The following is a 12,530-nucleotide window of genomic DNA, read 5'->3' as shown; positions in this document are numbered from 1 at the left end:
TTTCTATTCTGTTTTTGTAGTTTATCTAACTTCACAATTAGTGCAACAGGGGATATACATTTAAATTGCAAATTAAAAAAATAAGGAAAGAAATGTGTGCCTTGTCTTTTACTCTTTTAATATGCAAGTTGTAATGTGAACCATATCAGATTTGTTTTTACCTTTGATATTCTTGTAAAAGGCTATGCCTTGCTCTTTTCACTGTGAATCTTTTTAGTCTCAGCTTTTTCATATAATCAGTACATACCATTGCTGTGGTAGCCAGCTTTGTCCTTGATCTTAAATAGTTGTTTTCCCTTGCTACTGTTGGCTCTTTGTCTATTTATAGAGAGATCATACCTCTCTCAGCATTGGGCTTTCTGCATAAACACGTGTTGGGGAGAGGAATCTCCTGTGTGATAGTCTCCCTCCTGTTCTCTGGGTGATCCTAGCAAGCACTTCTTTGTTGCATGAATTGCAGCAGCTCCATCTTGTTAGGAATTAGACTCTTAGGAGGAGCATGGAATTTGCCTGCCTCATGTCAGCACTGTGGTGGCTTCTTGTTTTGTGGCTCCTATGGCATTTGGACAGCCAGGGCCAGCTTGTGTGTTATTTCCCTCCTCTGCACAACCCCCCCTCCACACTTGATAATAATAATATCTGGGTGGAAGCAGTTTACTATATCTCCTGGTTTCTGTCCTTGTTACTGCAGTGTTGAGTGCACTTCAATGAGTGACCGAATCCTTTAGGCAGGGCTGAGGTAGTTCTGTAGGTGAGAGACTTCATAGCCAGATTCTAAGTGCATAAATTCACATCCTATTTGCTTGCCTGGTAGTGTACTAAATTTGCCATATTCACATTTAAAACACTAAGTCTTATCAATGCATCATAGGTAATTTTTGAATAGAGGAAATTCTTGCCTTTTCTCAGTATGGATTGAAATAAACATATATTTTTGAACATATTTCAAGTGCAGCTTCTTAAAAACATACAGTAAGTAGTGTAGTGAAGTATTCTGTCTGAGTACCCATGGTCAATTTATACATACTGGTGCTTAAAGCAGAACAGTGGGGTGTCTCTATAGAAGAATGTCTGTCCTGAACCAGCTTTGTAGCTGTCTAGTGCTGTGTAGGAAGAGATAAATATTTTTATCTCCTCTCTTGGCAGTTAGTGAATTGAATTTAGGAATTAGTGGTTCTTGCTGCTGATTGGTGTACAGTGTTCTTGTTTTCCTGTACTGAATTACTCATCTTGCTTTGTTAGGTTTATCTGGAATTTCTTTGTCTTCAATAACTACAAATTGGTTGCTGTGCTGTTTACCACACTTTCCAAATGGTTAAATAAGGCTCAGCAGTTTCCTTCTTGGGAAGGTTGGAATGTTTTTCTGATTGTTTTTCTAGAAAAATGTGTGTGTTCTGAAAGAGTTTATTGCTTGGATGATATATCCCTACTGAGTTAGGTGTCAGTGAATACTTAGTTTGATGGTAGTACAATCACAATTGCACTTATGTACTTACCAAACATGAAAATATTATACATAATCCAGAGTTAAAACATTAAGGAGCTGGGACTGATTCATGGATTTTGCAGAATACATAGATGAGCTTCTATACTGAAACTCCTTCAGACCGTGGACTTAAGCCTTTGGACAGGGTCAGGCAAGCTGCTAACCCACAGAGCTGCTGCAGAACCCAGTGTTGCTCGTTGGGAGATTAACATGCCTGTAGTCAGTCCTAGAAACTTCCAAAGGAGATCATGACATCTGTGGTGCTGAGTGCTGTATGGGTAGTGTCGGACAGCTGCTGCTCTGGGAGGCTTCTTTTGATGAGCAAGCACTTTGCAAACAGAGGTGAGCAGAACAAATGAACCATATTAACAGGAATTGTCATCTGTAAAGGACCCAAATTAGTTCCTAAGTTCACAAGAGCATGACAACCAGAAGAAAACACTAAAGTCAACGCAGGACAAAACCCTTGGTTAGGTATTAATACTTTAGACAGAGAAGCAAATGTGTTCCAGGTTCTGGGGAACTTGAAAGACTTACTAAGATTTGCAAGTTATTTAGTACAGGAGGAGTAGTTTACCAAGTGTTTTGCTTTGAGCTGTTGCTATGGCAACTGTTTAGGGGTTTTTAAGAGACTTTGTATACCTCATGCTCGTTAGTAGTGGGGGCACATGGAGGTACTACCATTTAGGATCACTGCACAAGAAGCTTAGAAAATAGTGACACAGACTTCCCCAAATAGATTTGTAGGCGTACTAGAAAGGCAGTAGTCATCCTGTTGTGGTGGCTCTGTACACCACATTTTCTAAGGAAGTGTAATAAACACACTTAACGTTACAGAACATACAGAAATCTGTACAATGCAAAATCTAGTAGGATGTACAACCAGTTTTCTTGGAAATCAAGGTCTTTGTTATGTGTGTTGTTAGTACGCCCCTTGCTACAAAATGATAACATGATTAAAATGATAACTGACTGCTGTTGCTATAGAACCCAAAATAGCCTTGCTGATAAAAGGACTACTTTGATGTGAAGAGGTAACTGAAGTATATTTCCATAATACAGATCATAAAAAAAAGTTTTAAAAGCATAGACACTGTAGTGTAGTGATAAAACCTTCTCTTTTTACTGACCAATGCTAGAAATTTAAATAAAAACATTTCCTCATTTAGAAGCCTTTGTGCTTAGAGAAACAAAGTCACTCTTAGCATACTGTTTAACTTCTTAGGGCGTGGTAAGTAAGGAGAATTCTCATCTAGAACAAGAATATGTTTTCCAATGAAAAGTATTTTCCATGGCCATGAGTCATACTGTAACTTGAGGCTTCCTTCAGACTATTTTTTGTAGTAGTTTGCTGTAAAAGGCACAAGTTTCCAGAGACATACTGCGTGGGATTTGCCAGGGTTTAAAAAAATTGTAATCTTGCTACGTAACAGTGACTTTGTTTGCTTTTATGTAGTGAGAACCTTAAAAAAAAAGCCAAAAAACCAAACCCAGTATTTTATCTCTGCATATGGTCCATTTTTAGGCTCGGGCTATTGAATGCATAGTAACATTGCCAAAAGAGTCACACAAATGTGTGGCAATACTCCTGCCAATTTAGGAAGCTGTCAAACTAAATTTCAGTGATGTCCAAATAGAATAAAAATTAAGTAAGTCTTTTATCTTTGTGCATCTGCTTGCAGATGGAATGTACAGCATTTTCAGATGCCTGCTTCTCATCAATCTTAACAGCTTAGCACAAATAACTTCCCTATCAAGAGGTGGCCTTCCTGTAGAGTAATTACAATTCCTGGAAAACAGTAACTGGCTGAATTGTAAAAAGGAATGAAATATTAGCACATCTTATATGTTATGTAATCCTGCCAGGGAAGGGAAAAATTCATCACACCTGTCAGAGAACCTGGGTTCACACCCTGAACATCACCTAATGAAAGATTTTACCACATTAATTAGAGAAGACTGACCAATAAAGTCAGCATAAGTCTCAGAATTGACTGATCTTCCACTTACAAAGATAAAGCCAGCAGTCAAACTATTTTAACTGCAACATTTAAAAACCTGGAAAAGGAGTTAAACCTTATTCAGAAGTACAAAGTTGCGCAGAAGATAACAGTTTTGGCTTCAAGTCCAAAAATTTTCTGTTTTCTGGTATGTGTACATGGCTGACAGGCAGCTCAGTTGAAAGCCTGTCAGTACTTTGTTAGTTTTGGGGCTTTTTCCCTATTTACCTTGATATGAAAACTTAACATTTATTACATCAAAGTTTGTGGTAGTCCTTGATTGTAATACAAGGAGCCAGAGATCTAACTTTTTGACATGTACTGGAGTGAGTACATGCACTAGCTACTTTCCTGCTACTTAACTACATTCTAGTTAAAGTGCTGCTTGTTTACCTCTTCAGATGCTGTCTTCAGTATGATTGCAGAAGAGGCTTCCCTCTCTTTTTGTATTTTGCTTCTCTCTTTAAACTGTACAAGATAATTATCCCAAACTACTTAGTCTCCTTGCTGCTTCTCATATATCAATAAATAACATTTTGCATGCCTGCAGGAGTACATTTATAGCAAAACTGCTTTTGTATACACAGCTTGGACGTTTAAATAAGTATATGGGTTGAATAAATACACGGTGATCTAGTTCAGCTGGGGGTGGAGGGGAAGAGTTCACTTCTGGCCAACATAGGCTGTGACTCCAAACTTGGCTGGCTTGAGCAATACTCAGATGAGACCTATCCCCAGAGTACCTGCTCAACCAAGATGGAATGATTTCCTCAAGCAGGACAGACAGTGCCATAGGTAGTGCTCATTCTTGCTCAGAGCTTGACAGAAGGATAACTGCTCCTCTGAAGGATCAATCTAAGACATATTAAAAAAAAAAAAAAAAAACTAACACATTTATGTTCTAACTTTGGTCTTTTGGGCTCTGATAGGTTCTGCTTAAATTTTGAATATTCTGATGAGAAGGTTATTGAGAGCTCAGACATTAACTCCTTGCAGCTGTCTAAGTCAGAAACTACTTAGTTTGATTTTGGAGGCCACCCTTCCCCCATACACACAATAAATTTAAATTCTGTTCTGCAGAGACATGGTACTTTCTTTTACTGATTGAACTCACATAAGAAAGCAGCACTTGGCCCTCAGCTTTATTTGAGCAGCACTTAGTTCCTTTGAAACTGGGATTCTTTCCAGAGCATTCAGGAATGGCTTTCATAGCAGCACAGTGCTTTCGTTTGGGTAATGTATGCTGGCCTTTTTTCACTCCTTAGAACCTGAATATGGTCTTCTCTTTACATAATAGGAAATTTGTGGTGCCATGTTCTGGCATCTAAGGGACACTCTGTGCCTGCTACAAACCACCGTGCAACTTGGCTGAGCCTGCAGCCACAGATTTGGGGAGTAGAGATGGGAGTAATAAATTATTCATGGCTCTGTTGTATGCTTAGTTAAGTAGGAGAAGCTTGGATGGAAACAAACATACAGCCATAGGGCCCTTTTGGCTGTGGCCACGTGACTTTGGGCACATGTTGATCTTGAATGTCATGTTTAAGCTTCTCTAGGTCTCTATAACTGCCCTGTCAGTTTGGTTAAATATTTCCTACCCAGTAGCTGTCTTCAGATACATGAATCTTAACTTTGAGTGCACTCAATTTATTGACCATTTTTCAATTTTTCAGAAGACTGGTAAGAGGCAGGTAAAAAGTCTCCTTACCTTTGTATAACCATTTTTTTACTCAGCTTTGAACTGCCTTGGGTTCTGGGCTCATCTATTTTGCATCTGAGCTGTTGCCAGCACGCAACAAATTGAATTTGCATTTGTACCATGTATCAGCATACACTTGCAGCCCTGCTGAGTGACTTGGAGCAGGGAGTGCAGGTGTGGGCTGGCTTCCATGTGGATGTGGGATGGGTGGCCTGGTCTCACAAGCTCACTGGTGTAGGACTATTCCCTCAAAATGTTTTTAAAAAATTCAAACTAGCAGAGTGGTTTGTTGTGTTTTGTTTCATGGCTGTGCCTAGCAGCCAGGGCCTTGAAGCCAAGGCTTAGAACTTAACAGGAGCTTGTATTACTCTATCAAAAAGACCTTGATTATAACCTGTACTGATAAGTTATGTTCAGGAAAAAAGTTAATCTTGTATATGCAGTGAATGAAGTTCAAAGCTAAAGATATTGTGGAATGCTGAAGAGCTTTATCAGCCTCTTGAAAACTCTGCTCTTAGCTACCTGTCAGCTTGATTCATCTTCAGCACAAGGAATATTCACTTTTTTCCCTAAGGCTGGGTGCTGCCATTAAGCTGCTTCATAGAAAATGACTGAAGTAGTGAATTTCTGCTACATAAAGTAGGGAACAGGGTCTTGTTCTTTACCTCTTAGAGTAAATAAGTCGATAAACGACCTACTTGCACGTTAAAGATTGATGTAGAATTACCCTTCCCAATTTATAAATACCTATGGAGCTGTTTAATGAATTCCTATTTTTACTCCCGTGTCTTTTGCAGGTATTCGTTATAGTATGGACGTTAGTGTGGATGAAGTGAAAGCCTTAGCATCTCTCATGACATACAAATGTGCTGTGGTTGGTAAGTGTTCATTTTTCAAGCAAGATTTCAATCTTCAGTTTCAATCAGTACTGATATAATTACATAAAAACCAAACATGTAAAGGATTAAAGTGCATTTCAGACGCTAATTTTTAACTTAAATCTGTAGCAAGGTGGGAAAAATCTATAGTGACCAAAATAATAATACATATTCCTTCTCCTGTTACTGAAAATAAACTTCTAATAAAGTTGCATTTTCATTTGAAAAGTCCAGATTCTGCTAACTACCCTTTCCTATAGAAAGTACTGCATCTTGAACTCAAATTCAAGTATGACCAACTTGGATTAGTAGGGGACTAATTTTAGGGGGAACAGATGGAGGCTGTAAAGGATTTAGGCAGGGGGAGTTGTGGAGCGAGAAGGATAAAATTCCTTTATGGGTTATAAAGAAGTATATTTTGTACACAGCTACTAAATTGTAGAGGAGTTTGGAGAGAATCTGCATATTATGTGTAAGAAAAGAAAGTACTTTCCTAATGTATATAGATGTGCTTAGGACTTCCAAAGTAAATTTTTTGAACTAAACCAGTAAACTATAAAAGGTAAAACTTATTATTTCTGCAAGTGTCAAGGACAAGAGATATTTAAGCATAGAAGATTTGAATAATAAATTTTCAACTTTTAAAGACCATTTTCAAAGTGCCTTGAAAGATCTCCCATTTTTATAAGAGTACCTAGATCAGATTATAACTTATATTTCAGAAGCCATGAACGCGGCAAAACCAAAATCACTGCTAAAATCAAAGATATAATTAACACATCTTTCTCATGTGTTCTGCCTTTATTGTTGAAAAAGTAAAATGATTTTCCTTTGCATTTTTGTAGATGTGCCATTTGGTGGGGCAAAGGCTGGTGTCAAGATCAATCCCAAGAACTACACAGTAAGCCTAATCATAGATAAAAATTTGGTTATCTGCAGTACTGAAGCCAGCCAGTTAAAAAAGCTCTTCTAAGGGCATTATTGACCACTTAAAACTTCCTGCCACTTCTGCCTCTGTAAAGGCTGAATATAGCCTGTGCATGCAAATAGGTAGGAAAAGAGTTTTTAAAAGGTCTGTGTTTCAGAGGTGGAATACTTCAATTACTTAATTTTTTTTTTTTTTCGGAAAATTAGGAGACTACAAATAATTTGGAACCTGGATTTTTTTTTTTTTTTAAGTTGAAATTGTTAATAAAAGCTTAAATTAAGTTACTCTTCGAAAAAAAGTTAATGTTTTTGTTTATTTTGACTAATAGTTTTATGCTCCATTAAACCATTCTATGCAGTGTTCCAGTGTGAATAATAACTAACTTGGCTTATAAAAGGTTTACTGCAGGCTTGCCTTCTTGCCCTAATTAAAACAACTTGTACAGAAAGGACTACTAGAATACATAACAGATATTCCAAGCTCAAAGCTCCTGTAAGGATTTGTGTCAAGTCGTTTGCTTGTGCTGATTACACAACTGGCCAGGGCCAGCTCTTGCTGCTGCTGGTTGTAAATCGTTCACACAGGATATCAGATTTGCGTGCTGGAAATCTCTGCTGTGGGCACAGGTGGCTCTTCCTGTGCCATGCTCCTGACTTGTCACGGATCAGAATGTACAGAAAGAAAGCCCAATGTTTCTTGTGCTGCCTGAATACCAATGGTCTGCTAGGGAGTGGCATATAAATTATATAAATTATGAATCATCCTTCTAAAAGAAGAGGGCGTTTGCTTCTGCTTGGGCTAAGTTTGAGCAAATACTGTAAGCACTAACGATTTCTTCTGATATTTATTGCGTTTTCTCTGTAGGACAATGAATTGGAAAAGATCACAAGAAGGTTTACCATGGAGCTGGCAAAAAAGGGCTTTATTGGTATGTTGGGCAGCTTTACTATTCAAATTTAGGAATCTGATTTGTTATGCACTGGCAGTGTCCATTAGGTAATATCCTTAAATAACAGTATTTTTGAGAACTGTAAACAATTTGGGTACTGAACTTTCAGCAAGAACCACAAAGAACTGAGTCATTGCATCCTACTGCATTTTAAAGGGAACCGTATCTTAACATTTTCTGGTGGCTGTTCTGCTATGAGAAGCCACAAAAGCTGAGGTCACAGTATCCAAAATGAATCACATTTCTCTCAGAGTTAGACCATAAAATGGTGACCATATTTGTTGCAGTTTTAATCTCTAATAGCAAACTCTTCAAGTGTTACTGTTTCCTGGCGTCTCAGTTGAGGCTTTTGGCAGGTATCTGAGGAAAGAGAGGAAGGAAATAGAAGATCCACCCCAGCAAAAGCTGATGGCTTCACCCATGGCAACCAGAGGCTGCAAGGGAAGCGTAGGCAAGAAGCATAGGAGCTTGTTGTAACAGAACCTCTGTTCTGCTTCTGTAATGTCAGTAGGGGCTTCATTCACACTCAGCCCTGAGCTGTTCCGGTAGCTTTGCTGTCTGGACATCTCCTCTGCAGAAAGCTGAATATCACCTCCTCAGCCTTTAATTAAAGGGAGCAGCTTTACCCAGAGAAGGTTCTTACTCAAATGAATAATGAGGCATGTAACTAGTTAAAGGTCTGTCATGTATTCCTGATATCTAACTGCCTTGGGAATGTCTATCCTTTTATCTGCCTTTTCTTGCTCTTCAGCCAGAATGTTTATCATCTGCTCTTCCAGAGTATTATCATCTAAATTAAGCTCCTTTATAAACACACTTACTGATGTTACATGTGACTACGGTTTTACTATACACAAAGCAAGCTATAGTGATCATTAGTTCAGTGACAATTAAAATGCCTTGATAAAATTGTCTTCCATTTTGGCTCTCTGGTTGGTGCAACACAACTTTGACAAACCTTTTAAAAATACTTAGAAAAAATTGTTGGGGCAGAGTTGCATATAATATCCTGATTAGCAAGTTTCTATAATCTTAAATAGTCTGGGGAAACACTATTTTTAGCTATCTACAAAAAACAGATTTTTTTTTTTTATTTCAACAGATGTGAGAGATTTCTTTTAAGGGTTTATTTAATCAAGAAAGAGAAATTAAACCTTTCTTGAAGTAAGTAGTAAAATCAAGTGCATGTTCTACAGTGCAGTGACTAGGAACAGCCTACCTTCCTTCAATATATAAACTTACCTAGGAACAGAAAGGAAATTCTTACGCTGAAGAATCCAGTCAATGTCACAGGAGATAGCAGTCTCCCTGCAAAAAAAAACCAAACCACTTTTGATGCATGATTTTTATTGACGAAGTGGCCTTCACCTTTTATCAAATGGCTTATGTAAAGGTTGGGGGTTTTGATAGTATTTTAGAAAGGTGTGACACAGCATCTAAAACTGCATTGAATCCAGAAGAATATGTTGCGTGCATAATAAACCGAGGATTAAACAGGAGAACGGTTCTTCTCTGCACGGTTCCCAAGGGAATAATGATTGAAAATAACTATTTGTGTTTGGTCCTTAAGAGCTGTTTTCACTGTTGCCAACAGGACCTGGTGTGGATGTGCCTGCTCCTGATATGAGCACAGGGGAGAGGGAGATGTCCTGGATTGCTGACACCTATGCCAGTACCATAGGACACTATGTAAGTCTTGAGCAGAGGCTTTCAAGCAGAAAAGTTGCCTAATCATATAAATTTGTTTACTTCTTGGATCTATAAATAATCTTGCAAACTGTGACAACCTCAGTGGTGTGAGGATTTTAGGGTACAGCAAAGGAAAAATAGCTGTAAGGATAATATTCTTACACTAGCCTTAAAAGAAGCTTCTCTGATATAATACTTATTGCAACTGTTCAACAAAAAGAAAATACAGGTTTTAAAGGCATATAGTCTAAAATGGGTTTCTGTCATTTTCCTCTGTTTTTCATTGGTTCTGTAATTACTAATTTAAAGCTGTTAACTGATAACTGAATTTACAACTTTTATTAAATACATGCTTATGGTTTTGTTCATTTAAGAGACGATGCAAATTAAGTTCACACTTGGTATAACTTGTAAAAGTTTTAAGATTCTCTGCAGTCTCCTAGAAGTAACAAGTTTTATTGTGGACTTCAGCAAATTCTTCAGAGTGTAAAGCAAAAGGTCACTGACATAATTTACAGCCAGGGAGGCAATAAAAAAAAATAAAGTTTTAAAAAATTACTTTTTGTTGCTAGCCCTTGGTTTGGCCTTTGTCCTTGTGTCAGTGGAGTTATTTGTGCCTGTTAACCAAACACTTCCGTTGTATACTTTAAACAGGTCAGTTCAAAGGAAAATACATTTTGGAGAACTCATTTGTTAGTAGCTTTTTATTAGTGTGTCAATGTGCTAATCTATTGCAGATTTGCCTATCCCAGCTCCTTTTGAAATGGAAAGACTCTTTCCTTGTACTTTGTGCAGTGGTACAGCGGGGTGTGCGCCTCGGGCACTGGTGCCACCCACCACATTCCTCACCCTGGCACATCTGCTCAGGACATGCCTGGCTGTCCTCAGGCAGTCTCCTGGCACGAGACTTGTCTGAAGCCTTGGACAGTAAGAGGTGGGGTGGCACAGGTCTAAGTCTGAAATACATTCTGAGGTACCTTAGGGAAGGAAAAAAGGAATGCTTGAGGAATCAGCTGTGGCATGTGGATTAGTTGAGCTAAATCACTTTTACACAGAGCTCTCCATTAGGGATACCACTGTAAAACATTACTTGCTTTTTGCTATTCACATAGGTAAATATTTTAATTAAAATTTGATATCTGATAAAATGCCAAAAATATGACTTCAGAAGGACTTCAACATGCAGGGTGGCAACTAGTTCCCTCAGTCAGAACTTCAAATTCCAACTTAGAGCAAAACTACTGCCTCAAAGCACTGAGTTTTAACATTTCACTTATTGCTCTAAAATGTGTATTTCACTGTGATACAACAGCACTGTATTATTAAGACTGACAAATAGGATCACAGCAAGCGACCTGCTTTAAGATTTGCTGTTTTGAAGAGTTTTCATACAGTTTAATACAAAAGCTTCATTTTTTAAAAATTAAACAAAACCCTGATAGAGAAGTCTTCAAATGGATTAATTTCTTATTCTTTCCACTTTATAATTGCACCCTATTGTGTGGTCCTACACATTCTTATGATTCAATGACAACAGAAAAGAATATAACTGCTGAGGATTAAAGCTGAAATTATACTACCACAGCTTCATTTTAGACTCCTTCTGTATGGCAGTATCCTATTGAAAAATAAAAAAATGAGAGGATTCAGGAATACTTTTCTGCAAAGTTAATTTAAAAATGCAAATAAGGGGGGATGTGGCAGAATGTTAGTTTACTTTATTTTTGTCATGTTGCTTGTTTGTATGCTCCAGAGAGTGTGGTAGCCACAGTGGAACTCCAGAGCTGTAGTGGAGAATGACTAGGTAATGGAGAAGGAAAGTGAGAATTCTGACAAGGCTATAAAAAGGGGAACAATCCATCAAAACCAGTTTCTAGAGGAAGATGTTTCAGATAACTAGCTGGTTGGGAAATCAAGAGCAAAAAGAAAGGTGATTAAGAAATACTAAAAAGATAAGTGACCATGGGGGAAGAAGGGAAGGGGGCTAAGAGCAACAAACAAAAGAGAAACACACCATAATTCTAAACACAGATGGAAGCTGTGCAAGGGACTACATTCAGTGGAGTGGAAAGATAACTCTGGTGAGAGGGATCTGTCAGAGATACAGACCTAATGGCTCTGTGCTTGCACACTGCACACAGCGGTGTTCAGGGAGTTTCAAGTGGGAAGGATAAATCAAACAGATAAAAACACATAAGGGAAGTTTGCTCAAAACCTACCATACAGATCCAGGAAGGCTGGAGAGACAAGGAGAACATCATTGCAGAGGGGAAAGGGGTTAAGAAAGGAGCAAAAGTTGATGCCAGAACATCACCAACTAAGTTCATGAGATACCAGTGCTGATAGAGAAGTCTTTGATGCTCGCTATAAGCCATTTTTCAAGGTTCTCAGAAAAAGCCATGCTCTTTGGTTTTCACCCAAGTTGTGTTAAAAGTTTTTGTTTATTGACTTGAAACCAAAGATTTTAGGACTTTGACATCAGCTGTGGTTTTTATATGTGACTTTAGGAAGACCTGGATCTGCCCTCACTTCATGCTCTGTTTTCTTGACAAACCATGCAAGTTGTTAATAAACTACTGTGTTAACTGTTCCAGAAAATCCATCTGAAGTTGCTGGATCACTGAATTATATATGGCTGAAGTTTTTTATTAAATTAATCCTTTCCGCTCTTCTGAACTTCCTGACACAATCAACTGACTTTTGGTACACAGGAAAGGACTTTGATAAGTACATTCCTATATATGGTGGGAAGCTGTATTTCTTCATGTATTTATAAAAATATATTTCCTCTTTTGTGAATGCACGAAGCCCAAAGCATAGTTTAAAATCATATAAGAATAAAAACCTGGAAGTCCATCAAAAAACATCAGGCCAAGCTGTTCCACAAAAACACCCCTGCCA

General features: G+C 38.0%; 1 protein-coding gene across 1 annotated transcript in view; it reads left to right on the top strand.

Annotated features, from left to right (window-relative positions):
- Positions 1 to 12,530, top strand: part of GLUD1 (glutamate dehydrogenase 1) — a 29,658-nt gene that overhangs the window by 6,052 nt on the left and 11,076 nt on the right. Inside the window, exons 2-5 of the mRNA XM_015633261.3 lie at positions 5,983 to 6,063; positions 6,909 to 6,964; positions 7,856 to 7,919; positions 9,535 to 9,629. Of these exons, the coding sequence (XP_015488747.1) occupies positions 5,983 to 6,063; positions 6,909 to 6,964; positions 7,856 to 7,919; positions 9,535 to 9,629 (296 nt within the window). The remainder of the gene's footprint in view (positions 1 to 5,982; positions 6,064 to 6,908; positions 6,965 to 7,855; positions 7,920 to 9,534; positions 9,630 to 12,530) is intronic.

This window comes from Parus major, chromosome 6, assembly GCF_001522545.3.
Source record: "Parus major isolate Abel chromosome 6, Parus_major1.1, whole genome shotgun sequence".
NCBI lineage: Eukaryota > Metazoa > Chordata > Aves > Passeriformes > Paridae > Parus > Parus major.
Note: the sequence above shows the minus strand (reverse complement) of the source record. Positions and strands in the feature narration are given on the sequence as shown.